Source organism: Rhinolophus sinicus, chromosome 15, assembly GCF_057876585.1.
Source record: "Rhinolophus sinicus isolate RSI-liver-muscle chromosome 15, RSI-T2T, whole genome shotgun sequence".
NCBI lineage: Eukaryota > Metazoa > Chordata > Mammalia > Chiroptera > Rhinolophidae > Rhinolophus > Rhinolophus sinicus.
The window spans coordinates 47,528,401-47,556,266 of record NC_142515.1 but is presented as its reverse complement, the minus strand read 5'-3'; the positions used below and the strand labels follow the sequence as shown (position 1 = coordinate 47,556,266).

The window sequence follows — 27,866 nt, the reverse complement described above, 5'->3', positions numbered from 1 at the left end:
TAAATCTTTCCTCAAGAGACAAGGCTGGGCCATCCAAGCAGGGGTGGGACGAGGGGCGGGAGCCAAAGTCCCATCTAGTGAGCAGGCAGCACCTCTGCCAAGGCCCTCGCCCTCCCCACAAGAGAGAGCAGCGGGGAAGGCAGTGCTCTGAAGGCTGGTAGCCCGGCGGGCACCCCAAAGCCTGGAGAGACAGCCGGCCGTGCAGCTGACCCATTAAATCCAAAAACTACTGCTGTGCGCTCATCTGATCCAGGATGTTTCCTGAATAGAATTAGGAGGGACCTGGGTTTGCGTCCTGACTTGTCACCACCTGACTGAGTGACCTGGGCTCATCACATCCCCTCTTGGAATTTGTTTCTCCATTTCAGCAGTGAAGGGGTTGCCTGATGGTGTACAAGGATGTCTCCTGTTCTGAAATGGTGTCTTGGATTCTAGACTTTCACGTGACATTGGAGAAGTCTGGCCAGGGCATGGGAATCTGAAAGGCCAAAGGCCCTGGGCCCCGCTCTCTGCTCAGCCTGACTCATCTCTGCTTGAGACTTGGGAATGACCCCCAGCTCCCCTACGCACCTGGCTTTGCACCTACTCCTCTCTCCCCCACATACTCACGCTCCAGAAGACGTCTCTTCCATCGCCTACCCGGGCAGGGCACCAGGGCCCAGCAGGAGCAGAGGAGCCAGACCCCCCGTCCCAGACCCAGAGGCAGCAATGGGGGCCTGTGCCATTGTGACTGATGCCAACATCTCCTCTGGCCTTGAGAGCAATACCACGGGCCTCACGACCTTCTCCATGGCTGGCTGGCAGCTGGCACTATGGGCTGCCGCATACCTGGCCCTCGTGCTGGTAGCTGTGACAGGCAACGCCACCGTCATCTGGATCATCCTGGCTCATCCAAGGATGCGCACGGTCACCAACTACTTCATCGTCAACCTGGCCCTGGCCGACCTCTGCATGGCTGCCTTCAACGCCGTCTTCAACTTCATCTACGCCAGCCACAACATCTGGTACTTCGGCCGTGCCTTCTGCTACTTCCAGAACCTCTTCCCTGTCACAGCCATGTTCGTCAGCATCTACTCCATGACTGCCATCGCCGCCGACAGGCAAGAGGGGACAGGGAGAAGCTGGGGGGAGCTGGCTCGCTTTGCTGGGGCTCAGACAGGGCCCGTGACTGACTCACAGTCACACAGGAAGTTGAGGGGAGAACCCAGGGCATTTCCTCCCAACTTGATCACAATCCAAAACTATGCATTTGGAAGGCAACCGAAGCAGGTATGGTTAAGGGTATACACGGGGAGAACTTTGCTCCAGAAGGTTGTTCAAGGCGGTAGGGAAAGAGTGACAGTGTTTTAGAGCCCTTCTGGAACGCTCTTTTCTGCAGTTGAACTCTGTGGTGGTGTTTTGCTTTTACTACAAGGAAATTGCTTATATGATATTCCTATTCCTAGACAGACTATCTGAGGGGAACATTTAATATTACACACAGTTATCATATAATTATGAAAGGGCCAGTTATTTTCCCAATGCTGCTCTCAGGGGCTGCAGGCTGTGACCTCTGCTGAGGAGGCCTGGGGCGGGGAATGATTGGTGAGCAGATATGGAGTCCTTTTAAAACTAGTTAAGGCAGGCAGGGCCTGGTGTGGGTGTGGAAGGCAACTGTGTGTCCCCGCGGGACAAAAAGGGACACTGAAGACACCAGGCGTGTGTGGGAGGTGGGGCAGGGGCCTGGAACCCACGGAGACACAGACTCCGTGTCAGGAGAGGTCCCGCCACAGTCTCCATCCCAACCCAATCGCCCCAGCAACCTCTCATCCACAGCAGCTCACTTCTCTGCTCTTGGCTATTTTACTCTGGAGTTTCCCCCCAAAGATTTTATTTGAAAAATTTATTTCTACTGATTAAAAATGAAAAGAAAGCTTGAAAAACATTCATCTAGGTTAATGTTCTAATTTTGTACCTAGGGAAACTGAGGCTTGAGAGATGGGTAAGATTGCCTTGAGCAAGTGAGAGGCAGGGCCAGGTGCCCAGAACCCAGACACACACACACACCCCACAACCAAAAGCACCTTCATACCCCCTGGATATTTCTGAAAGTCCAGATTTCCTTTCCTTCATTCAGCAAATATTTGATGGCTTCCTCTGTTTCAGACACTGAGGAATACGCATGAATAGAATAGTCCTGAAATCAGAGCCTCATAAAAACTTCCTTTTTAAAAGGGGTGGGAGATGGGGGAATGGACTGTAGAGGGCCGGGTGGGAGCCAGGGGACCAGGCAGGAGGCTGCTGAATGGTAATCCAGGTTAGGGAGGATAGTGGCTCAGGTCAGGGTGGGAATAGTGGAGATATGGTCATTTCTTCCTTCATTCATATGTGCAGTGCCTACTCTGTACAGATACTGTTCTGGACATTGAGGGAAAAACAGATAAAGACGCCTGCCCTGGTGAATAACAAACATGTGCAGAAATAAATTATATATTGTATTTTGACGTTATGAGTGCTATGGGAAAACACTAGGAAGGGGAAAGGAGATATGGGGTGCTAGGTGCATGTGTTGGGGTGGGGGTAGGTTGTAGCGTTAGATAGGGTGTCAGGATGGGCCTTATTGTGAGGGTGGGGTTTGAGCAAAGATAGGAAGGAGGTGAGAGAGTGAGTTCCTTGGGCTCTGGGGAAAGAAGGTTCCAGGCAGAAGGCGCAGCGGCAGCAAAGACCTATGGCAGGAGAATGCCTGGTGAGCTCGAGTCACCGAGACAGGGTGGAAATGCTCCCACAGGTGCCCCTCACATAATGCCCAAGACCTCAAGATATGAACGTCTCTGCTCAGGGCAAGTGCTAAATAAAAATGGGAGAACACGTCCTACTGTCCTGGCCTTGTCCCAGGGAGGAAGACCCAGGGGTCATTTAGGACCAAAGCCATTTCTGGTCAATTTCAAGGAAATAAATCAATAGGAGTAGTGAGGCTCTCAAGTCCCAAGCCCCTGCTGCCTGCAGGCACTTCTAAAGCATCTCATTTCCTTCACACAACCCCGATGACACAAATTACTATCACCCTACTTCCCTGAGGAGGAAACGGAACCTAGAGAGCTTAGGTGGTTTGCTCAAGACTCTACGGCTGGAAAATGGTAGAGTCAAGATTCAAATCCAGAGTCTGAAGCCAAAGTCCCAGCCTGCCCCTCTACCAACAGCATGAGAAGCAAAGCTCTCCTTTCCCACCCCAGCTCCTGAAACAGCAAGGGTACCTAAGCCCCCAAGTCAGCCCTCTGATCGCCTGCATCATCTACGGGGGTGTGGGGTGCTCAAGAACCTTGAGAAAAATGGCCCATTCCTCTTGTCCAGGTTGCTGACGGGTAGAGCTGGCCCAGGGCCCAGCCATCACCATGGGAGAAGGTCAGTGTCACAGGGTGGGGAGAGAGAGGGTCAACAATCATCTAGCCCAGACGTGCACAACCTGTGACCACAGACTGTGGCAGAAACATGAGGGGTCATGAACTTGGAGGGGAAGGAAATCACAATTACAAATGCAGGGGGCAGCACACCAGTTTGCTGGGACTCCAGCAGTGCCTGGGACTGTCATCAATAGAAATCACAGATACCTCTGTTGTGCAGAAATCTCAGAGTATCACCTAAACACAGCGCGACAAAATTACCATAGTTTCCAGATCTGCTGCTAGATCTTGTGGTTCAGTGGGTTGATAAAGAAGTGAATACATTATTACGTCCCAAATTTATTTTATATTTTAATAACAGTATTTCAGTATAACTGATTGTCTTTGTGATCCTGTGTATTGTGCCCACAGAGGGTCTCACACATAGGGCTGTTCCATGACCAGAGTGAGCCAGGGAAGGTGCGGGAAGCAGTGACACAGGACATTGGAAAGTGCACTGTGCATGTCCACAGGGCACTGAATGCCGCGCTTAAAGGTTTGGGCCTGCACTATGGTCCAATAATGTAGCCATAGCCATATGTGCCTATTTAAATTCTAATTAATTTAAATTTAAATTTCAGTTCCTCAGTCATATTGGCCACAAGTGGTTAGTGGCTACTGAACAGGACAGTGCATATTTAGAGCATTTCCACCCTGTGGCAGAAAGCGGGTGGGCAGCGCTGCTTTGGGCATCATCCAGGAGACTGTGGGGCTCTGCTAAGGTTTCTGAACAGAAGAGGGACTGGCCATAGGATGAAGGGTTCAGCCGCGCTGAGCTGCAGACAAATGTCCAGAGATGGACTCCCAGTGTAGCCACAGCGCCCTCTTGTGGCCGTCTGAGAGCACAGCCATGCTCAGCGGGAAGCCATGAGGTGGGGCCTGGGCTGGGGTTTAGGGCACTCGTGTGCCGTGTAGCTGTGGGAGAGTCACCGGTCCAGCTGGCTCTCTGGAGGTCACAGCAGCATTGTGGAAAATGGAGCTAGAGGGAGTGGTCTTGTAGTGGAGGAGAAGGGGATTGGGGCTGATCTGATGGGGAGGGCACTCACTTCTCACACTGCCCTCTGTTTGCAGGTACATGGCCATCGTACACCCCTTCCAGCCACGGCTCTCAGCCCCCGGCACCAGGGCAGTCATTGCTGGCATCTGGCTGGTGGCCCTGGCCCTCGCCTTCCCCCAGTGCTTCTACTCTACCATCATCATGGACCAGGGAGCCACCAAGTGTGTGGTGGCCTGGCCCGAAGACAATGGTGGCAAGATACTCCTTTTGTAAGGCCTGGAGGGGAGCATGGTGTGTGTGTGTGTGTGTGTGTGTGTGTGTGTGCAGGTGTACACACATACAACTGAGAGTGTCTGTGTGTGCATACTTACACATACATACATGTACACATGTAGTGGTTGCACATGGGTGTGCACATGTGTCTGTGAGTGTACTTGGGATTATGTGAGTACACGTATATACTAAAAGTAACAGCATTTACTAGGTGTCAGGCTTGTTCTAAGCACATTACATATATGAACCCATTTAATTCTCCTAAGAATTTGGGGTATATATTAATATTCTTCCCATTTTTCGGATGAGGAAACTGAGGCACTTAAAAACTAAGTAATGCGCCCAAACCCACACAGCTCGTAGGTGGTGAGCAAGGAGTTAAATGTGAAGCGAGGAGTTAAATGCAGACAGCGCTGCTTTAGAGCCCAACCTCCTCCCTACTCCGCTCCTAAAGTCAGGATGTGTGTATCCTTAAAGCAGCGTGTGTGCATGTGCGGCTACCTGGGCAAGCATGCTGCACCCATTATGTCTGTGCACGTGCGTGGGCACGCAAGTATGTGGGTATGTTTGTGGATGTGTGTGCACACAGGTACGTGTTTGGGAACATTGTATAGGTGTGTTTTGGAGAGGGCACTGACAATTCAGGGTAGTGAGACAGAAGGAAAGCGCAGGTGACGAAGCCTGGATGTTTTAGGAGGCTACCTGGTGCCAGCCTGGCGCTGAGGTGCCCCTCACCAGCTGGGTGATGGGGGAGCAGGTAGAAGAGCTCAGACATGGTCCAGCCACTGTGACCCTGGGTACGTCCTTTCCCTTTCTGGGCCTCAGTTTGCCTAGTTCTCAAGGCGTGGCTTTCTGATTCCCAAGCATGGCATGGTTGGTTAGTAGAGGATAAAGAATTGGTTGAGGTTTTAGAGTCAGTAGCAGGAGTGGAACCCTGCTCTGGCCACTGCTGGCTGGAAGACCCTTCGTAGTCACTTAACCGGTCTGACCCATTGCCTACTTCTCTCTCAAATAGGGATTATTGGTAAAAGAATCTTGCTCAAGGGTTGTTGTGCACATACATGAGAAAAAGTACCTAAGCCCCCAGGACCAGGCCTGTCACATAACCGGCAACCCTGTATGTGGTAGTTTAAATAGGCGGAAGTTTAAATTTGTTTTAAACAAGCAAAACCAAAACTGGCAGATTTAATCCAACAAAGACCCAGCTGCCCCAAGCATGAGGATGTGCCTGCTCTGAGCTGAGGTCTGCCAGCTCACCATGGCAACACAACTCCCACCCCGCCTCCTCTAACACCCCTCCCCCAACGCCTGCCCCTACCTGGTCTCCATCGGTCTTGAGCATTGGCCAGAAGAGGGCAGTGCTGGGGAAAGCGCCATTCCCTCTGAGAAGTTTGTTCTTGGGGATTGAGTTTCGAGGGCAGGCCCTGTCCGGGGTCTATAACTCTACCCCGCACCCCATCTTCTCAGAAGGGCTCACTGCTCCAGGGCGATATCATATAGGTAAGCGCTCGCGTTTCCGGCTCAGGGAGGGGCGGAGAGCCGACTATTTCGTGACTGGCCACTGGGGGCGGTGTTTCTCCACTTTAATACAGGCCTCTTCTCTCAGCGAGAGGAACCAGTAAGAACTTAGGGTACCGGGACTTAAATTGATTTTCAATAAACTGGAATACATTCTGAAAAAAAAAAAAAAATGAATTTAGGGTATCGAGCACCCTCTCTCTGGGGATGGTGAGTTCCAACTCTGATTCCGGCAACACATATGCACACATATGATTCTGGAAGAAAATATTCCTAATTGTTCGTAGTGGTGGGGGTGGATAAGGAATTTTACTTCTTCCTTTGTGCTTTATGACATTTTAAATGTTAAACAAATGTGTTATTTGGTTAACTTTTCGTTCCTATTTATTTCCTTGTTTGATACTTGTCTGTCACCTGGAAAGACGCAGGGCAAATGCTGCGGGGATAGCTCTTTTTGGGCATATGTGCTAACTAATGTTGCCTTTATTTATTTTCTTTAAATCAAACCAAGGCCTCGGGAAGCGGCCCAGGGTGGCCGCCGGGGGCAACTCAGGGACACCCGCGGGATCCCGGGGACTGAGCGCTGGTGAATGCCGGAGTCGCCCCCGGACCGCCCGAATCCAAGCCCCTGGCTCTCCTTCCAGGTACCACCTTACATTGATCGCCCTCATCTATTTCCTACCTCTCGCGGTGCTGTTCGTCGCCTACAGCGTCATCGGCCACACGCTCTGGAGACGCACGATCCCCGGGTACCATGCGCACGGTGCCAACACGCATTACCTGCAAGCCAAGAAAAAGGTGGGCACCGGGGACCCGATGGGGCCGGGCCGGGCGGGGCGGGGCCCGAGGCCTGGCCCCGCCTCCGGAGCCGCTTTTCCGGGCTCAAGGCCCGCCCTCAAGGGGGCGCCGCAGTGCACAGAGTGCACCGGTAGCTTGACAGGTCTGGTTCTTGGCCAAAGCCTGAATTCGTTCTTCCCCAGCAGGCCAATTTGCCTTTTGGTCTTTGGCCGAATACGAAGTTAAAGGAACCTCCCAGAATGTTAGGAAAACCGGGGAATCCTAAATCCCTACAGAATTTCAGATACTTCCAAGAACCTTAGCATGATAGAATCTGAAAATGTTAGGCTTTTTGAGTAATCAGAATGTTGAATTTAAGAAGTCCCATGGAAGTACAGGAGGCTCCTTGGTAGAGTAACAGCAGAATTCTCAAATGCTGGGACTGCAGAACTTAGAAATCATGGAGAATGGATTGCAGTCCAGCTACATCGTCTGTCTTCAATTGCCAACAGGAAGTGCCGGTGTCCCCCCTCCTCCCTGCCATTCAGGGCCCGCAAGGGTCCTCATACAGCAATGCTCCAGACCTCCTCCACTCTCTCCCAGCCAAAGCTTATCTTTGCTGTGCCTGCTTCCTGTAAGCGAGCAGGGGAGGTGATGGGGTAATCACATCACGATGTATCAGCTCAAAGTCTGGGCTCTATTATTTGACATTTTTCACAGGGCAGTTCCGGGAGGTAGTTGGATATAAGACACAATCTGGGTGTCCCTCCTCATGGAGAGCTGGTTTCCATTTGCTATCCCTCATGGGGTACTGGGCCATGCTCAAGGGCACCTGCAGAAACCAACCATGAGGTGGGAAAGGTCAGGTTGCTGGGCCCTGAGCAGAGGTTGGGGTCCCGGGTTGGAGCCTCACTACCTATGGATAGAAGGGCGGTGGCAGACACAGATCCCAGGAAGAGGAGGGCCTGGGAAGCCGTAATTGGCATAGGGTCTCCCTAAAGGATGGATTAGGAACGAGAGCTCATCCACTCTCCAGGGAAAGGAGCTGCTCTGAGTGAAGGGACCCAGGATACCTTTTAGAGGAGGTGGCCACTGACTTGGGCTTTGAAGAGTGAGGACTTCAAAGGAAGGACAGCCGTGTGGGCAGAGGGACCAGGCTGAGCAAGAGCCCCGAGGTGGAGGGCCCAGGAGTGTCTGGGCAACAGAAGCTCCAGGGGACTGAGACCGTAGGGCTTCCCAGGCTGGCAAGAGGGGCACCCCACCCCCATCCTTGGGAGGATTGGGGCTTCCAGGCTAAGCAGTGACCTGAGCTTCTCCCGGACCAGTTTGTGAAGACCATGGTGCTGGTTGTGGTGACATTTGCCATCTGCTGGCTGCCCTACCACCTCTACTTCATCCTGGGCAACTTTCAGGAGGACATCTACTGCCACAGGTTCATCCAGCATGTCTACCTGGCGATCTTCTGGCTGGCCATGAGCTCCACCATGTACAATCCCATCATCTACTGCTGCCTCAACCGCAGGTGAGCCCTCATCCTGGCCCCTCCTCAGCCCGCAGGGCCCCAAGGCCTGATCCCACCTGGGCTGCCCTGTGCAGCTGGAGCCTGGCCCTCGTGCCCACCCATCCCTACATGGGATTGCCATCCTCACAGTGAGCCCACAGCACAATGCTCCCCCTGGTCCTGGTCTAGCTTGAGCCCCACCTCCTCCCCAAAGCCTTGTCCAGCTGCCCAGGCCATGGCTCTCACCATCTGTCCGCTCCTGCTCTCTCTTCTGGGGGCTACATCTGGGACAAGGAGAAGAAAGAAGGGAGAGACAGAAAGGGGGAGGAAGGGGCAGAATCAGAGAGAGGCAGAAAGAAGACAGAAAGAGAGGAAGGAAGGAAGGAGCCAGATTAAGGAGGGAAGGACTTCCTCTGTCCTGAATTTTTCAGAGTTTTCTGCAATGAACGAGGAAAAACCAAGGACTTTCCTTGGGTGAGGTGAACAGCGCCAAGCCCAGCAATATGAAGCACTCCGTCAGAGCCCCAGGGCCAAGCCTGGAGGGGGCGCAGGCTGCCTCCGGGACAATCACAGTACATTTCCTGCCCTCAAGGGGCTTTCAGGACAGCTGGGAAGTGATCTTGGCAGAGACAGCCAGGGAGGAAGGAGTGAAGACCTCACTCTTCCCTCAGACACCATCTGTTCTCCCCACTTTTGTACTTCTGGGTAAGCGGAGTCCCAGAGAGGGGCTGGTATTGGTTCTGGGGCACTCGGAAAGGTGAGAGGTGCTGGGCCAGGCAGGAACCCCGGCACCCAGGAATCCTGCTTGAACAGGCCATGCAGCCTCAGAAAACCCTGAAGGTGGGGCCAGTCAGAGGTGGGAGGTGGACACTAAGTCCTGGCCTCAATGAGAGCGTGAGAGGGGTGAGGTTGGCCCTGGGCCTCTTTGTCCATGCCTTTTGTCACCTCTCTGCCCACCTGTCCAGGCCACTCATGACGCCAGTAGGGGCTTTGTTGTTCAGACATCCCACCTATCTGGGGCAGGCCAGAAGGAAATGAAAAACATGATTTTTTATTTTTTTTTTGAGTGTTTAATGGGTGCCAGAACCCTCCCCCGTCTCCTGTGAGGTAATTAGGTAATAGAGGGAGGAAGGTGTTAACTCCATTTTACAAAGGAGGAAACTGACCCTCAGAAAGGAGGTCTCTCCCAAACTCATACAGCAAGCAATGGAGCCAGCATTCAGTGTCTCCAAGGCTTGTTATCTTCGCCCCACGTCACCCATTTCTCTTGCATGCAGCTTGTATTAGGTTGGTGCAAAAGTAACTGCAGTTTTAAGGGTTAAACAATTGCAAAAACTGCCATTACTTTTGCACCAAGATAATGAAAGTGAGCACTTGGGAAACAGGGACTGACATGTGATGGAGAGGCCCCCAGCCCTCGGTGTCTGTGTGTTGGTCACTCCCGTACAACCCAAGGACAGTCCCTGGGAGACATACAAGTTCCTGAAATAACTTCTGAATCATTCAGTATTGGATGACACTAGCTCGAAAGGGGGACAGATACTTCTGGCAGGAATCTTCATTGGGAAAACGTTCATCTACGGGCTATGTGTGCCTGGCACTGGTCCAGGCATTTGGGAGATACCAGGGACCGGGGACAAGGCTCCTTATCTCGAGGAGCTGACATTCTAGTGAGGGGGACAGACAATACGCATAGTGAGTACGTGAGTCACATCGTGTGTCAGGGTTACGTCCTATGGAAACAAGAAAAAATGAGCCCAGGGTGAGAGAGGACAGGAAGGATGGGAGTAGTGGACATAGGGGTGCAGTTTTACACGATGGTCAGGGTGGGCCTGACTGAGGAGTCTTTTGAGCAGAGACGTGAGGATTGAGTGGGCCCTATCTGGGGAAGAGCTCCAGGTGGGGGGATCACCCAAGGCAAGGGCTTTGGAGTCAAGGAAAGGACTCGGGCAGGGACTCTGACATGGGAGGGAAACCTTATGGAGCTCTGAACCACGGAGACACTTGCTCTGATGTCCCTTTTGAAAGAATCAGTCAGGCAGCTGTGTTGGAACTGGACCGGTGAGGCAAGGGGAGAAGCAGGCAGATGGGCAGGCGATTGCAGTAATCCAGGAGCGAGACGGTGTTTTAGGCTGGGGGAAGAAGCGGTCCGAGTCTGGATAGTGCTCAGGGAAAGCCAACAGAATTGGATGGAGGAGGAGGTGACATGAGAAAGGAAGTCAAGGAGGACTCCCAGGTCCTTGGTCTGAACAACTGGAAGGACAAACTTGTCAGCTGTCAGGAACTGAGACGGGGATGTGAGGGAGGGGCATGGGAGGGGAGGGGAGGGGAGGAAAGTGGGGAGGGTAAGGGGCAGAGGCCATTAAGCTCCTGGAATAAGGGCATTTGCTGGACCACACGGTGGAATCTTACAGAGCAACAAGGCAGGGAACAAAATCAGGCAGCTCCTGGGGATAGACAATACAGTCCTTCCCTTCAGCTGTCACAGGATCTCATTTCTTTCCGCTTCTCTCTGACAGGCCAGTGTTTGCTTTCTGCCAGCCCATTTCCTCCACTCCCTGTCTGCTTCCTCTCATCTCTAATTTGCATTTGTATCTCTAATTATATCACAGTGCTGCCATGGGGAGAGTTATTTACTTTTTAAGCACATGTACCAAAACTTAGTGGTTCCACGGGTATATTTTCTTTCAAAGTCCCCTAGGGAGAGCGCCCCTATTCCACCCAACATGGCCACAGCCCCAATTTTTTAAGTCTCCTCTCTGAATATTCCTTTAGAAGCCAATTAACAAGTGAAACAAGAAAAGCTGTTGTTTCTGTATAATTGTACTTGGTTTCTTTCTGTTTGTCTGTCTGTAATAACAAATGGTCTAATTCCGCTTCATCACGCACTTTAGTCACTAGACTTAGCTCCAGATTACTTCTGGCTCTTTCCAAAAATCAAATCCACTTAAGAACGTGTCTCTCCAGGGACTCTGAGCAATTGTAGGCTCTTAGGAGTGAGGCACTGACGTTCCTCTGAAGGGGAGATGGGCTCGTGGAGGTGGGGGCAGCCACAGGACAGCTCCTGTAACTGTCCCCCTCACTGCCTGCTCCGTGGTCCTCCCGCCCCCAGGTTTCGCTCTGGATTCCGGGTAGCTTTCCGCTGCTGCCCTTGGGTCACACCGACCGAGGAGGATAAGATTGAGCTGACTCACACTCCGTCCCTCTCCAGGAGAGTCAACAGGTGTCACACTAAAGAGACTTTATTCATGAATGGGGATGTGGCCCCCTCGGAGGCTACCAGCGGGCAGACTGGGGGTCCCCCAGATGGAGCATCTACTGAACTTTGAAGCCTCATGCTTGGCTGCAGGGTGAGGCTTAGCACCCTTTGAGCGGTAGCCGCTCAGGAGGACCAGATCTGAAAGTTTGGCCCATGTGTCACCCTTCGATACATCGAAGGAAAAACAAGATGGGGCCAGGAATGCTACCGTGGATGCTGACTCTAAAAGGACCCAGCCTTCCCTCTCAGACAGTGCTTTACAAGAAATGAGACTCAAAGAAGACACTGTGCGCTAACACTTATCTAATCCAGGAGGGGCAAGTTCAGACGCCTTATTGGGGCAACAATGTAATCAGTAAATAGGATCCAGTATAAAAGAAAAACTGCAACTATGATGATAAAAGGCAACTGGCTTCCAATGTTGGGGTAATACGGAATGGTGGAGACTGTGGCAAACTCAAGGGTATAGGCTTCCAAAGGGACAGTCGCTGATCAGCTCTGTACAAATGTTGCCATGTGGTAATGGGAGCCCATTGTTGCCGCATCTTCTAAATCAAGAGAAGCCAGAAGTCCAAATTTGTGAGATTTCTAGACTTAAAAAATATTGTTCACATTTATATCGGTGTTGGGCAAATCAAACCAAACACACCTGTGGGCAGCACCCAGTGATGACACTGATTCATTATCCGGTTAAAGGACACAAGGGAAGAAGCTTCTTATTTGGCAAAGCCTGTGAGTCAATCCAGGGCTTCTCTGCCTCAGCACCTAAGAACTCAAGCTCCAGCCCAGTGTAGATGCTGGTTAAGGGTCAAAGGGATTGAAGAATTGAAAAAAAAGGAGTCAAAAGGAACCTCAGCTGTGTGTTGCCTCAGACAAGTCATCCTGACCCTCTGCCTCTACCTCACAGAGATGCTGTGAGGATGACAGAAGTGATGCCTATGAACTACCAGGCCAAACACGGATTAAGTGCTCAATAGTCAGCAGCCATGATTTTTACTACCATGCCAGCTGTTTTACACGAAAGCCTCCGCAAGGCAGCAACACAACTCTCACCCTCATTTCCACAGCAAGAAGGGGGCAGGCAGACAATACCAACTGTCGTGACTCCCAGAAAGCTCCAGTCTAATCATTCCGTTTGCCCACTCACCCTCCATGCCCCAGGGTCCCTCCAGAACCATGTTACACGATAATTGCACATCCATAGAGTTTAATGTTACCTGTATTCTCCACAAAGATCACTGTGCCATGGGCACCAGCAGTGCCAAATAAAGGGACTCTGGTCTCGCCAAACCAAGTGAGCATGCAGTCAGTCCTGGGGGAAGCCACCTAGAGCTGTAGTCACGGCTTGGGAGACTTACATGGCACCTCAATCACAAAGGACTGGAATATGGACTGATGTGGGATCCACCAATGGACTGAGGGTGAATCCAAAATGGTGGAACAGCAACCTTTAGGTGGGGTAGGGACGCAAGGCTCCGATAAGGGCCTGTTTCCTATAGAAGGGGGTCAATTTAAGATGGGGGAGTGTGTGGGGGGGGATGCAACAACCCTGCTACCTGGGGCTGCTGCAAGACTTCATTTGTGTTAGGGCAGGGGGTCTATTTCATCCATTGTCTTGGAGTTGACAGGATGAGGATGAAGGACAGGGTCTACCTGGGGATGGCAGGGGAGGCCAATGTCGCTGTGTCCTCTTGTTACACCCAAACAGCCCCTGGCAGCCAAGCTGACCTTTTCTTTGTTCCAACTCCAAGTGAGGAGCTCAGGCTGTTGGAGGGCAGAGGACACCCCTTTGCCTTAAAGGTGCTGGGGTGGGGGCTGCAGGAGCCTCTCCCCGAGGTAGGACCCTGTGGCTAGAGCAGGGAACCTGCAGGGCAGGTGCTGGAAGACAAGGGGCGAAGCTACTTCGGTGACACTCTGCAGGGAGAGATCAGAAGTCCCCATGCCAAAGGCTGGGGTTGAAGGACACAATCTTCATTTGAGGACACATCCTCCCCAGCCAGTAAGCATCACTCAGGTCTTTGAATTGGTACAAAGTTTACTAGGTCATACAACATGGCTCACAGAAGCGATGGGGATTTCCAATGAGGGCACTGTTTGTGGGTGGGTTCCTTTTACGCGAATGGAGACAGGACTGCCACAGGACTGCCCCCTCCCCGCCGAGAGAGACAGAATTCAGGACAGTCACAATGTGGCTATGACCAGGTCCACAGACACACAATCCAGTGGCAATGACACGCCCAGATGGGAACCTTAGGACACCAGACAGCAGTGACTGCTGGGACGGGGGGAAGTGGCGGACGCACCCCTGGGAGGAGACCCGGCAGTGTCTGCTGGTGATAATACATTTCACACAGGGAGTGCGTCCCCAACGATGGGCTGCGGAGGCCCCTGAGGCCTGTCAGATGGTGTGACTTTTCATCTCAGGCCAATAAATAACTGTTGGACGAATGCGTAAGTCAGAAATGGATGCCACTAAACTTCACGTGTGGGGAAGGTACGGCCAGGTTGAAATCAAATCATGCAGAGTGGCAGGGCAGGTGCAGAGGGATGTGGAGGTGAGAGATATTATCAACAGCACACACTATTTTGTACCCTAAGTTATGTGCCATGAGTTGGCTTTTGTTTTCCTCCCCCGCTGTGGCAGTGGCGGGCTGGTGCTGGCCTCTCCCAGCACAGCTCTCGCTGGAAGAATGGGGTGGGGTCACCGCTTAAAGAGAGAAGTAAGTACTAGAAGGGCAGCAGGCTGGGGGGCCAGGGCTCTTAGCTGCTCGATTCTTCTCGGAGCCGTACGCCCACTGCCGTGATGAGGGCAGCCCCCTTGCCACTACCGTCTTCCGACAGCAGAAAGGACACATTACACTTTGGTGACAGTTCCTTCACGGTTTGGTGCATGATTCTGGAGAAGCTAAAAAAGACAAAAGAAGAGAAGGGTAGGTAAGGGGAGATGAGAAGAGACACTGGACGTACCTGAAAACATGAAAGGACCCTAACAATGAGCGGGTAAACAAGATGTGAGGGGGCTGCTTAGAATGGTGGGCAGGAAGGTAGATTTTGAGCCAATCTTATTATCACCATTTTCAGCTGAGAATCCAGAAACTACTCTGTGCAACTTATAAGGGCCAAGACATGACTAACACACTCAGACACACCCATCCTCAAAGCCTGAGGCCCCTAGGGGACCGCAAACCATGGGGGTTGCGAGGGCCTGAGCGTGGACCACTGAGGCAGGCCCAAGCTGGTCCAGCACAGGGTCAGTTCAGCAGACTGCATGGGCACGAATGTCATCTAGCCACAGCTGCAGTCCTCTGAGACCCCCCAGCCCATCACCATCTACTCCACCTGACGCCAAGAATGGGAGCCCCCCCCCCCCCCAGTGAAGGATAATCTTTATATGAGAGGTGACTCTAGGTTCTTGCATTTTGTACTAAAAATGAGACAGGGCTGGGCTGAGGGTTCACGGGGCAATGAGGCTCTTAGAGGTCATACGACTGCCTTTTGTGGGACACGCCCCAGGTGCCCCACACTTTATAGACGTAACTTCCAGTCCTGTCAGTGGCTACTATCCCAGGAGGACGAGGAGATGCGGCAAAGGTTAAGCCATGGAGGACAGCTTCTCAATGGTCATCCCAGGATGAAAGCCAAGTGTGTATGGTTCCAAAGCCTAGCTCTAAACCACGCCTGTGAGCTGCCTTAGGTGAGGAAGGGGACAGCTATTAATGTGGAGAGACAGAGGTGGGGATGGAGCAAGACAGATGGGTCCATCCCAGGCTCTGGCCATGAGGTCAGCAGGTAATGCCTACACTGAGTTGCGTGAGGTTGCTTTTCAGTAGGATGACATTACGGCCTAGTTTACTGGCATGGTCCCCGTGTAATTATCAATAGCATTCTCTTCACTGGCAAAAGTACCCCCGAGTTTAGACAATATATAATATGGTCATTCTATTCCTAAGAGCCAAGCTTTGGGGGCATGCGGTGGATCAAAGAGCAGATGGGGCCACACATCCCCACCATAACCAAAGGGAGATCACGCCCCACCGCACTCCCTGCTACAAACCCGGGGCCAAAACTGCTCCTGCTTCCCATGTCTCTTGACAAGCTATGATTTAGCAGGCGAACAAGACAATGGACCCTCCTCTCCTCCTTTCACTCCCTCTCCCCACTTACCAAGCACAGCCTTCTAGCCAGGCTGCAGCTAACCAGGCTGGTGGGTAAGCCCACGCCCATTTGTACCTCGTTTCCTGCTCCCCACCTGGACTCTGCCTGACCTAAGTGGGGCCCGAGAGGAGCGGGGAGAGGATACGGCATGCCATTGGTGTGAGCTGGCCAAGTGAAGCCACTTTTCTGCCTCCCCGAGGATCCTACTTAAAGTTCAGAGCGGCTCATTACCTCATCCCAGACCAGCCCCCGTTCCTGACCACACAGCCTTCAGGTTGGCTGTGTCCTGGTGAGGAATTTTCCTGATGGGAGTCACATCCTGGTGTCCCATATCCTTCAAGGGAACTCGCCAGCCCCAGAAGCTCTGCCCTTCCCAACTGGAAGCCCCACTCACTGTGGATGAAGCTTGTAGAGCGTTCCATCCACTCCCACTGTCACGTTGAGATGGTCCAGCCCTCTGTTCTCTCGGATCTTATCCACCACGGCAGCCATGCCTGCGCCACACAGCTGCGCGGCCCTCTTGGACACCACCCCGCACACGGTCTTGACGAGGATACTGTCATCACAGGTGCTGTTCAGGCCCAGCTGCTGGAGGATGGCCCGGACCTGGAGCAGCGCTAATCGGTCACTGCGGGGGACAAAGCCAGGAGACGGGATGAAGCAGGACCCACGAGAGCAGCCTGGGAGCTAACTCCAAAGGACTGGCCCCAAATCACTGTACTTACCCATGAAGGGGGTCATTGTTTGTTTTTTCCCCCACTTCAAAATAACATTTATTTGTTAATTTTTTTAATGATTCCAAAAGTATTATATACACATTAAATTATAGAAATTTTAGGAAATCTAGAAAAATAAATATGGGAAAATTAAAACTTTTCACAATCCCAATACTGGGGATAACGCTGTTAACATTTTAACATATTTCCTCTCTATTTTTCCTGGATATCATTAAACAATGTCTTTGTTCTCATGATATGCAAAATGAGTTTGTCCTTTATAGGTGGTGTTCTTTCCTGCTTTTGTCCTACTTGACACATCTGAGCAATTTCCCATCTCCTTATCTGAGAACAGGCTTGAAAATGGCTGTCATGGTATCAGATTCAGGGGATGCACCATCATTTATTTAGCCAGTTTAAAGCAATTTAAGGTGTTTGTCATTTTCTGCTATTATAAAGTAACATTCTCATGATGTAAAGTCTCCTGTTTGTAAATCGTTGTGCACAACTCTAATTTTTCCCTTAGGACACATTTCAGGGTCAAAGGGTTTTTGCCACATATTGCCAACTGCCTTTCAGAAAGTTGTATCAATTTTCTCTCCAGCACAGTATTTGGCCATACTTGTCCCTAGTTGATTGGATCACTTTTTAAAACATGTGACAATTTGGTAAAAATGGCATCACACTGTGGTTTAATCTGCATTCTTCTCTATTAATAAGGATGAACTTTTTTTTTCCATTTGTTTATTGGCCATATGAACTACCTATTATGTCAAGACTTTCATTCTCCTGCAATATTTGTCTCATTCTTATCAATTGAAAGAGTTGTAGATGACAATGACGGTGATAAAAGCAGCCAGCCTTGTTTGAGGACTGACTATGTGACAGTTGCTTTACACACATTACCATACCTCCTCCTCATAACAACTAACCAACATGTATGATTATTCCCATTTTAAAGATGAGGAAACTGAGGCTGGGAGAAATTGAGTAACTCCCCTCAAAGCACACAGCCAGTGGGGCACAGCAGGTCTCAAGACCAAACCTGATCAAGTCTTGCCAGTCGGGCCGTGCTCTGTGTTTTGTCATATACAATGCAGATGTTTTCCTTAGTTTCCTGTTTGCCTCATAAGTGGGATTACTTAATTTTTTAAAAAACTTACAGAAACTATTAGCAAAATTTGACAATTTTTTCCCTATGATTTCTTATATATCTCATTTTAACTTTCTGTCTCTGCCCCTTTCATGTATGTGGGGTTCCGACATGTACATATATGCAGTGAAATTTGGTTATTTTCTCTTGTTAATCTGTCTCATGTAGATTTAATTAGGCCCGCTGAAAGAAGCCAGCAGGGTCACGTTTCTTTCTCCCCCAGCAATGAGCAGGCTCCAGCAGAAACAATGTTAGTGTTGCTATTATGATGTCTGTGAAAACAAGGGGGCTTTGGCGCAACTGCTTTTGCTTTTGCAGAGGCAGCTCGCTGTGGGGCATACACACTGTGTGGCCACGCTATGCCATCCCACCTGCCCTTCCGATGAAAGGAGGGAGGGCTTGACCAGTGCTTCTTGGCTCTGTGGTACTCTATGCCCCTTCCACACAAATATTATCCTCAAATGGAATCCATACAATCTATGTAGCTACATAATCTCAAATAAACCAATATCATGCCACAACGTAAAGGACAAATAAAAGGAACATACTTTATAATACAATTCTGTGATTTCAGTATGCAACTGTTCAGGGCCTACTGCCCCAGAGAAAGAAAAGAAAAACCCAAAACCCTTACAAATGGCCAAAATGTCCCCTCGGGTACCTACCACTCCCATCACAATGCCCTAGCCGGGCTGACCTCTACCAGGCCCCTGCAGGGAAGCCCCTCCCCACTCACCTCTCTATCTGAGAGAGATACTTGGTCTGAAAGATGCCCCGTGTCTTCAGCGGCTCAGAGATCTGCCCTCGGAAGAGGAACCCCTTCTTGGTGAAGTCGATGAGGATATTGCGAACAATCTCGCCCAGGTACATGCCGCTGATCATCTTCTCATACCTGGAACAGGAGGCAGGGGCTCAGGGCCACGTGAAGCCTCTGGATGCACAGTAACCCTGGGCATCTTACTGCCCCTCGAGGGCATCACCCATCCACGTCCCAGGCCCTGTGCTCCCAGCAGAGGCAGAAAGTGAGGCCAGGAAGGACTGAGGAATCCTCTCCCCTCCCCAGCATCAGAACCGAAACCAGCAGCATTCCTGTCTCACGGCCGGATTATCTCCCTCCTTAACTAACTTCCTGCCTTTGTCTGGGAGATCCCACTCCAGCTCTCAGCTCCAACGTCACGTCTCAAAGAGGCCTGTTCTCTCCCCAGACCAGGTTTTATCTGCCCGGCTCAGGTCCCCATATACCCTCCTTTCTCCTTCCCAACACTGGAGATGGAGGCCCACTGCCTGTCATCACTCCTGCCTTTCGTGAAAGTCTCGAGAGGACACACACGTGTGCCTTGTTCAGCTTTGAGTGCCAGAGCCTAGCACAGCACTGCTCTAGGCTCTCTGTCAAGTGCTCGATAAATGTCTGCAGAAGAAGCAAATGACCGGGCTGAGTCTTAAAGGGACAAGAAGACAACAGGGAAAAGTTCCCGCTGGAGTTTTGGAAGGTTGTGCAAAAACCTGGCAGAGCTGATAAAGCCAGGCAGGGTGAGGATTCAAGCGACCACAGCACTCCTGAGGGTAACCTGTTCTTGGGGTTTTTAATTCCTGCTCAAGGGCCTCCAGAAATGACAAAGGACTTAAATGTTTCCATGACACACACCCAATCCCAGTCCCCAAGCTGGGAAGAGTCCACTGGAATATGGATACTCCAGATTTCAGGTGGTCCACAGGGAAAAAATATAAAACATGAAATAGTGCTATTCTTATCAATTCCCATCCAGTCCTTCTCATTCCATCAAGGAGACCATCTCAGTTTGGTGCTGATATGGCTTTAACCCCTTCCAACATTTGCTGATCTCCCTTTTTAACAAAGTGGTCTTCGTTTAGAGCCTTTGGTAGAATTGAATAACGCTGTTTTTCGCTGGTCAAAGCTCCAAATAGCTAGGGGGTGCGGGAGGTCCACCGTGGGAAGATGACTGGGGCTGAGCCTCTGCCTCACCCCCGGGCTGGAAGCCCCCACTCCACCTCCACCCCAACTGGCCGTTCCCTTTGCCCTTTGATAACTGCAGGTCAAGTGTAGACAAAAACCATCTATTTATGGTAATACTGATTTTCCCGGGTTTTTTTCCTCCCTCCTTAAGTGTAAGTAAAGAACGTAAGCTGATTTAGAGAAAAACATTAAATAGCAGCACAGGTAGTATTTGGAAAAGGCAAAAATCTTGCGGGTGGTTGGAGAACAACTTATATTTGGGAGGCACTACTTAGCCCCTCTTTCTGCTCCTGGGAACATGGCTGAGACCTACTCATCCTCGTGATGTCAGCGGGTGGCCTGAATCCTGGGAGCTTGAAACAAGAGGTCACCTGTCTTTATGCTGGGAAGGAGGGGACACTGCTGTCTCAGGGAGGGTCCCTGAGATCCGAGCTGCAAAGCTCCAAACAGCCACTGGGTGGAGTGGGAGGCCCACTGTGGGAAGATGAATTGAGCCGAGCCTCTGCCTCACCCCCATCCCTACCCCAACTGACCATGTCCGAACTTCCCTTGCCCTTTGACAACTGCAAGTCAAGTGTGTTCTATTCTCACTAAACACGACAAAAACCTACTGACCAAGCGGTTTGTATTAGACTGATGGGGAAGAAAAAGACCAAGAGGAAGGTCAAAAGGCTCCAGAATGAACTGGGTCACTGAGGTGAGTAGTGTGGCCATACCCACTCTGTCCCCAGAGGAGGCACCTGGACAGGACATCAATCTGGGCCCTCTAGTACCCACTTACTAGATGGCAGGGTCCCATCCCCCATTCTCTGCTCTCCTTGGGCCAAAAGCCAAGGTCAGGAGGGAACCGAGGGAGGCACCAGTCTCTAAGCCTATGTCCAGACTCTTCCTACTAGAAACTTCTTTAATTGTAACAGGCAGAATGCAGCCACATGCCCTGCCCAAACTGACCGCCTTACGTGTCTCCTCCAATAGGCAGAATTACCTTTGTTTCCCAGCGTTTAAAGAATATTCATCCACCAGTCGGTCATAGTTGGTCCTGATGTCATCCAGACACCCGTTGTCCCCAAAGGCACCCCACTCCATATTGATACACATTCGCCCCTGGTTCCCATCCAGCATCTCCACGTTCTTCATTTCTTCCATGTAGCAGGCATTGCTGCCAGTCCCTGGAATACAGCAGGGGGAAAATGAATGCAACTAGGTCTGTGGCCTGCGATTCCACAGATAGGGGTACATTTTTGAGATGAACAAAGTAATAGCTTTCCTTTTCCCAATGTTTTCCAGGAAAACCTCAAAATACAAAAGGGAAGTCAGAGTTAAACCATCCAGAGAGCGTGATTACTTACTTTATATGAAGACATCATCTCTCTCTCTCTCCCTCTTCCTCTTTCTAGCTACACATATATACATATACATACTAATACGTGTGTGTGTATACATGTATATGTATAATATTATATTGGGAGGTTGTCTACTACCATACCACAAATGTCCGCTTTTCTTATAAAAGATGGTCACGGGCTCTGCCTGCTCAATCAACTCTCCTAAGTGTTCCAGAATGAAGCCCACAGTTAGACACTTTAGGACAGTGTCCTGAGCATTTCAAGGGAACCTTTCTAAAGGGATGATTCCTCACTATTTTGGTATCACAGACCTTTTTGAAAATGTGATGATTCTGAGAAAAGGACCATTCCCTGGGTGCACCCACACAATCTGACAAATGAATTCCAGGGGCTCAGAAGTTGATTTCCATCCGTGAACTCCCCAGAGCACAGCTACTCAGACTGTGGCCCCCCCAAGGACCAGATGGGACCACAAACTGTTTGCTGTTCACATCTATGAGGAGTTAAGTATAGAAATGGAGAGAAAGTGGCCTAAAACTTTCACAGCAGTTTTAATTGCCACGACATCCACGCTTGTGGTTACTGGCCTTGTCTCAGTGAACGGATTGGAAATTAAAAAGCCAACCCACTAACCAAGGAGTCCTTCACACGGGTATTTTAAATATGCTCCTGAATCACCTGGGAGCCTATTAAGGTAAGATGCAGATATTGACTCAGGCGGTCTGGGGTGGGGCCTGAGATTCTGCATTTCTAACAAGCATGCGGGTCGATGAGACAAGCAAAGAATTAACAGGAGCAAGCTTGTGAGCTAGCAGGAACGAGCTTAAAAATTAACCATTGGCTCTGAATCCACTGGCTAGCACTGCACCTGCAAACTGACATCCATCACAGGTGGGAACAGAACAGTTCCCAGAAGACCACCGTAATAGCAGCCCCCCTGCAAACTGACAAGCACACTACATACTGCATGGAAAAATATACAACTGCAGCTAAACAGAAACCTCCCGTCGCTGTCTCCATTAGACTCTGCCCTGGCAAAACTCCTTTTGCCAGTATTTCTGTTCCAAACAGAACTCTCTCTCTCTCTGCCTATCTTTCAATAAACCCTTTCTTGCTCTCTTACTTTATAGAGTCCCGTGAAATCCTTCCCATTCTGCAAAAGACCTGAGGTTACTTCTAAACCAAGACACAGGTGGTGCTGAGGCTGCTGGCCCATGGACCACACTTTTACTAGCGAGGCCCTAGAGCACCATCAATCCATCCTAGGTGAGATGTCGATGTCTTTCAACATCATTAAGGAGACACCAGGACATCCTTAGCAGCTGGACCAAAAGGGCTTTGGTCATTTTCATACCCTTTAAAGAAACTTCAGCAGAATGTGCAGATGCTTCTGGCTGTGCAACTGGATTCTTTTTGTTATTTGTTGTCTCGACTCCCTTTCGCCTAAAGTGTAAAACTGAGAAAAGGAGAGCCCCAGAAATTGAAGGGGGTACAAAGAAAGCCAAAATATGTAAAACCCTCCTTCTTGCCCATGGGCGTTCTGAGCAAAGAGATCAATGGATAGGGAAGGAACAAGTGGCTTCGCACGCAGCTAGAGCTGTGCAGGACCCCGCCCTCCCACAGCCACCCAGTGCCAGGAACAGCTCATTGGGCTGCCCTGAACTGCCGGGGCCTGACCTCCCAGGCAGGATGGCGAGGCCTGGTCTGGAAGTAGAGAATGTGCTGTGTCATTCTTGCTTTGCATTTCACACCTAAGCCCATTCATAAGAAGAGAGGGAGGGGTTGGGTGGAGAAACAAAGCTTTGAAAAAAAAAAAAAAAGGAAGAAACAACAAAAGAGCCCCAAAGCCAGGCACCCCAAAACCTTTCACCTGGAGCTGCTCCCTATTTTTTTGAATTCCTACAGGAGCCAAAAGTGGTGTAACAAATGAAAAGGTCTTCCTGGCACCAGGAAGGCAGTCTGGTGGGGCCTGATCCCATCTCCCGGACTCTCAGTAAAAGGTCCATGCAGCAGGGAGCCACTCCTTCCCATCCAGGTAGGGTCTGCAGACGTTGGCTAAGAAACGGGGGCCTTTTCCCAGCATCCCAACACGAGGCTCAATTATACAAATGGTTTTATTCATAGTAGTCCAAATCAATATGCTTCTGGAATGACGTGCTCTCAAGGCCCAAGCACCTAATATGCTTGGACTATGAGGGAACAACCTGCACAGCCAACACATAACCCTTCTGCAAGCCCTTCCGTGCCTGGGACCTGAACAGTGGCTGCGAAAGGCAAAATGGCCCTCCTGACTCCTCTCTGGCCCTTTGCCCCAGTCAGGAGGGGAGCAGGGCTCCTCTTCCTTCCCAGCTGCAGGCTTGCAATACCTGCCTGCAGCTTCTCCACACAAGCCCAATAGAGTTGCCCTGTAGGCCAGGCCGGTTCCAGGTACTCCCACCCCATCCACCCAAGCCCTGGGAGCCACTTGGGTCCTCATTCCTGGTGTGGACAAAAAAGGGGCCCCATATTCAACCTGACACGCTCAGGAGACTGAAAATAACCACAGAGGATGGTGTGTACATAAAAATGCCTAACTAAGGTGGGCCATGGCGGCAAGTCATATCTTTAGCCCGAAGCTTCCTTGATAAGGTCGATCTCTACCTTAAGTGAGCCTGCCTATTATCTGTCTGCGCCTCAGATAACATCCCTGGAATGTCAGTAATCCCTTTTTCCAGACCAGAGCAGGAAACTACAGAATCCCACATTCTTATTCTTGTCTCCTGATTACATCTCTACGTGCTGTAAAAAGTGAACTATTAACTATCCTGTACCCGCCTATGTAGAAGAAGTACCTGTCTCTCCAATTTACTTGTATCCAATCCCAGAGATTCCTCCCCCACCCCAGCTTTGCTTTCTCCCACCCTCCTAATCTACCACCAATGGATTTCATGTAACCCTCCTCCTTTGATTCTACATATATAATAAGCTGCAAACCGCCATTTTGCGAAGCATTTTCTCAATCCATTGAGATTTTGCTTCCTGGCAACTGTCAGTTTGGCTCAAATAAACTCTTATACGCGTTCTCTTAGGCTGGATGGTTTTTCATGGACACTGGAAAGCTCCATTCTTGACAGTCTGGTCACAGTCAACGTGGTGGGTGTTGGGGAGGGGAGAGCCCGGGAGGGCTCTGTAGCCTTAGTCCAGGATGCAACTCTGGAGGGAGGTGGTAAGGGGACAGTACTGACAGATATAGTGTCACACACAGAGGGCTGAGGCTTGAAGGCCCCACAAACCAGGAAAACCCAGCCTTCCTTGCCCCGAGGGGAGACACCTTCCAGAACACCCACCTACGATGAGTCCGACCTCACAGGTGGGCTCCTCATAGGCGCAGGTCATCATGGTGCCCACCGTGTCATTGACGACAGCCACCACGTCCAGGTCAAACTCCTTCGGAAAGAAAGGGTCACAGCTTTAGCTTCAGGGCAGGGACAGCGCTGCCTGGCTTGAACTCTGCAGGTTTGCCTGGCTGTACTACAGGTAGAAAGCCACTGGGCATCATCTGAAATCGTTTTTTTTTTACTCCCTTTCTTCCCAACCCCCCCCCCCCCCGCCCCCAGTTCAAGCCGCGGTTTCTCAGTCTAGTTGTGTAGGACACAGCTCCCTGGCCCAGGCTGGTATTGTGAGCCTTGCACCACCCTTCGCCCCGTCCCAGGCTGAGGCTGTCCGGTCACCAGTTGTTGGTTGGCCGCTCACAGCAGTGAAATCGTTTTCTTACCAGCGTATAAAAGGCAATTAAATGCTCCTTCACTCACTAAACATCTATTAATGTATGTGAAGGTTGAGATCTAAAGAAAAGAAGTATTCCATTGCATAGATGGTATTGAATATTAGACACAGCCTGGAGAAAAGACAAGGGACATTGGCAATAGCTCTGTCTCTTGTGCGCTTCAGGTGTTACAGCCTTTCAGAGGGCAAAATGAAAATACCAAAGCCAGTTCTCAGAATCTGTCCTTCGGAAATAGCCTCGCAGGTACAGACATCCATGTACAAGGATATTTACTGCATGACTTGCATGAGCCAGAAACAACCCACATGTAGATCCAAAGGGGCTGTGTGAAGCACAGGTCAAGCAAACATGGGAATCCTATACGGCTGAGAAAAAGAATGGGGTTGATCTGTACGTAGTGACATGAAAAGATGCCTTTTTCAAAGTAAATGGGAAAGAAAAGCAAGGTGTCCTACAGCATACACGGTATGATTCCCATTAAAAAAAATTGTGTGTATGTCTGTTGGTATGTTCATGGGAAGTTGGAAGAACCCTAGCGTTAAGAGTTCTGAAAAGGAATTTTAAAAATAATAAAAAAATGAAATAAAAAAAAAGAGTTGTGAATGGGCCAAAACAGATCATCAGGTTTCTTTTCAATGAAACATTAGCTGCCGTCCAGCATACTCTTCCAGGTGTTTTCAACCCGTTTTAAACGCATTCATTTCAGCCTTCCAGATTGCCTCTGCATTTGTCTGCTCTTTTGAATTGGAGATGTTTGAAATGATTTTTTTTTTAACTTCTTCCTGATTCCCTAATAGTGCGTGAGTTAAATAAAATCTCTGGAATTGTGCATTTTATATTTGGTCAGTGCTCTCCAGCCAAACACAAATGGAAAGACACCTGTAGTGGAACAAAGCCGGGCTACGGACGGGTTGCGACCGGGGAGAACACATCCCGTGGGGCGTCTCAGAAAGTGTGAGAGAGCCCTGGTTAGAGGAGTTGAGCCTGGGCTGATGGTTTCAGGCCGGGTTCAGAGAAACGGGGCTTTGCTATGGGTTGGGTCTGCTAGGAAGCGGGGCAATGCTCTGTGTGCTGAGCTCTGCAGTGATTATGAAGCACGCTCAGCCTTGGCCAGTTCCGTCACAGTCACGGAGCAGCTGTGATGTTTGTGACACTGTTTGTGTCCAACAGGAGAACACCAAAGCCTGACTGAGGGAGGGTTTGCTTTTCTCTTTTTCAATCTGTCGGGAAGAGTCATGATTTTACCTTTTTAAACAAACTATTATTTAACGAAATTGTTCACCTGTGTTTTCTTGCTGATCGTTGGGGAAACGTTTTATCCAGGGCACAGGCTTCTGTAGTGTTTGAATTGTTTATGACCAGCGAGTAGGATTTTTATAACCCAAAAGCCCAGTAAAGCCTGTTAAAAACATCCTTTGAACCGTTACCTCTCTCCTTTTGATCGCATCCCTTAGTAAGGTGGCTACATCGTGTCCCACGCAATCCGTGGCCTTAAATCCCTTCGTCCAGGTAATCAAGATTCCCTGAAACAGGAAAGGTGCCAGGAAGTCCTGTGTAATTAGCCGTGTTGAGAAGAACACAACATTCCCTCCTTCCTGAGTAAAGCTCGGCTGAGAATTTACAGCGAGACTATCCTGGAATAACTGAGGCACAAACCCATAAAACAAATAGTCCTCCACAGGCCTGGCGCCTCCTCACTGCCCTCACAGCAGTCTGGTTTATAATCCCCACATCATGGGTGGAGAAACTGAGGCATAGAAGGTTAAAGGTGCTGCCCCTGGTGTAACCAACGAGTTCCCCTGAAGAACAATCTGCCAATTATATAAGTGGAGAAAAGCCAATTTTTAATAACACTGTTACTACCTAAAGTAAACTTTAGGTTTGACCAGACGACAGCTTTACACATGAGCTGGGTGTATACTCACTATGATGACAGTATTAAGTGAAGTGCAAACAAGTTTATATGGATCCCACTGCTGAGATGTAAAAGGCCTTAAAAGGAAAAAAGCCCCCAGTCAGCACTGTGACTGGTTTGCAGAGGCGGGTGGCCCTACCTAGATTCCCTAGTTCTGCCAGTCGTATGTCTCAAACGCTGGCCTCAGGTCCTGTGTGATGTCACCTGCGGGGCCTCCTCCCTGTGACATACAGAGGCACCTGTGGCTCTTCCAGCAGGGCAGGCTTGGTCTTGCCTCCATGACTCTGCAGAATACGTTCCCTCTGCAAAGACTATGCCCTGGCCCCCACCGACAGCCCTCAGTGCTGTGCTGGCGCTGCTGGTGTGGGGCTGGGGTCCTCCAGACTGGGGGCTCCCTGAGTACAGGAACTGGAACCTTTAGCTCTGGACCCAGCTCTTAGTACTCAGCAGATGCTCAAGCCCTGACCTTGGACCGTTTCATCCCATTTATTGAACAAACATTTATTATGTATGTCCTCTGATAGAACTCTGTACTACAGCATGTAGGAAACACAGGTCTTTGCTCAGGTGCATGTGACACAATCACTAACTAAAAAGGGCTATCATAGGGCAACATTAGAAAGAACAGGGAACACAGAGAAGGGTGGGATTCTTTTTGTCTAGAGGACAGGAAGGCTTCCCAGAAGAGGTAAATGCTTTATATGATAAGAGTCTTAAGCTGTACTGGAGGGTGTGGCATGAAGCTTGGGTCAACCCACTGTGACATCTGAGCCGTCCCTGATGCCAAGGGCTGACATGAGGCTGGAGGAGGCCTCCAGAGCCAGCCCATGCTGGCCACGGGACAGACAGCGCTGCCCAGTGTCTGACTCCTGGAGGAAAGACACTCACCGCATCCAAACTCGTCTGCTTGCAGGGGAAGGAGAACGTGAAGCCCAGAGGCATTCTGGGGCCTTTGATCCCCATGTAGTCCAGGAAATCAGAGATGCAGGAGACGATGTGGTCAAATAGCTTTAGGAAAACAGAAGGGATTTCCCGTGAGTTCTCTGGTTTCACATGTTCAGTGCACACGTACAAATACACACGTGCACACCCACAC

General features: G+C 50.3%; 3 protein-coding genes across 4 annotated transcripts in view; 1 reads left to right on the top strand and 2 right to left on the bottom strand.

Moving 5' to 3' along the window:
• Positions 1 to 6,327, bottom strand: part of TSPAN15 (tetraspanin 15) — an 84,124-nt gene extending 77,797 nt beyond the window's left edge. Inside the window, exon 1 of the mRNA XM_019731724.3 lies at positions 6,008 to 6,327. Within this exon, the coding sequence (XP_019587283.2) occupies positions 6,008 to 6,031 (24 nt within the window). The 5' untranslated portion in view covers positions 6,032 to 6,327. The remainder of the gene's footprint in view (positions 1 to 6,007) is intronic.
• TACR2 (tachykinin receptor 2) lies at positions 155 to 12,404 on the top strand. Its single transcript, XM_019731721.3, is given in 5 exon segments — positions 155 to 1,100; positions 4,491 to 4,685; positions 6,852 to 7,005; positions 8,310 to 8,506; positions 11,598 to 12,404. Coding segments are annotated over 5 exon segments (1,359 nt in total). The 5' UTR covers positions 155 to 546; the 3' UTR covers positions 11,857 to 12,404.
• A 1,357-nt stretch (positions 12,405 to 13,761) lies between these two features.
• HK1 (hexokinase 1) overlaps positions 13,762 to 27,866 on the bottom strand; it is a 61,919-nt gene continuing 47,814 nt past the window's right edge. For both annotated transcript variants that reach the window (XM_019731719.3, XM_019731720.3), the window contains exons 12-18: positions 27,659 to 27,778; positions 26,283 to 26,378; positions 24,416 to 24,515; positions 20,729 to 20,912; positions 18,505 to 18,660; positions 16,294 to 16,527; positions 13,762 to 14,649 (exon numbers count right to left, since the gene is read on the bottom strand). In XM_019731719.3, the coding sequence (XP_019587278.2) occupies positions 14,505 to 14,649; positions 16,294 to 16,527; positions 18,505 to 18,660; positions 20,729 to 20,912; positions 24,416 to 24,515; positions 26,283 to 26,378; positions 27,659 to 27,778 (1,035 nt within the window). In that variant the 3' untranslated portion in view covers positions 13,762 to 14,504. The remainder of the gene's footprint in view (positions 14,650 to 16,293; positions 16,528 to 18,504; positions 18,661 to 20,728; positions 20,913 to 24,415; positions 24,516 to 26,282; positions 26,379 to 27,658; positions 27,779 to 27,866) is intronic.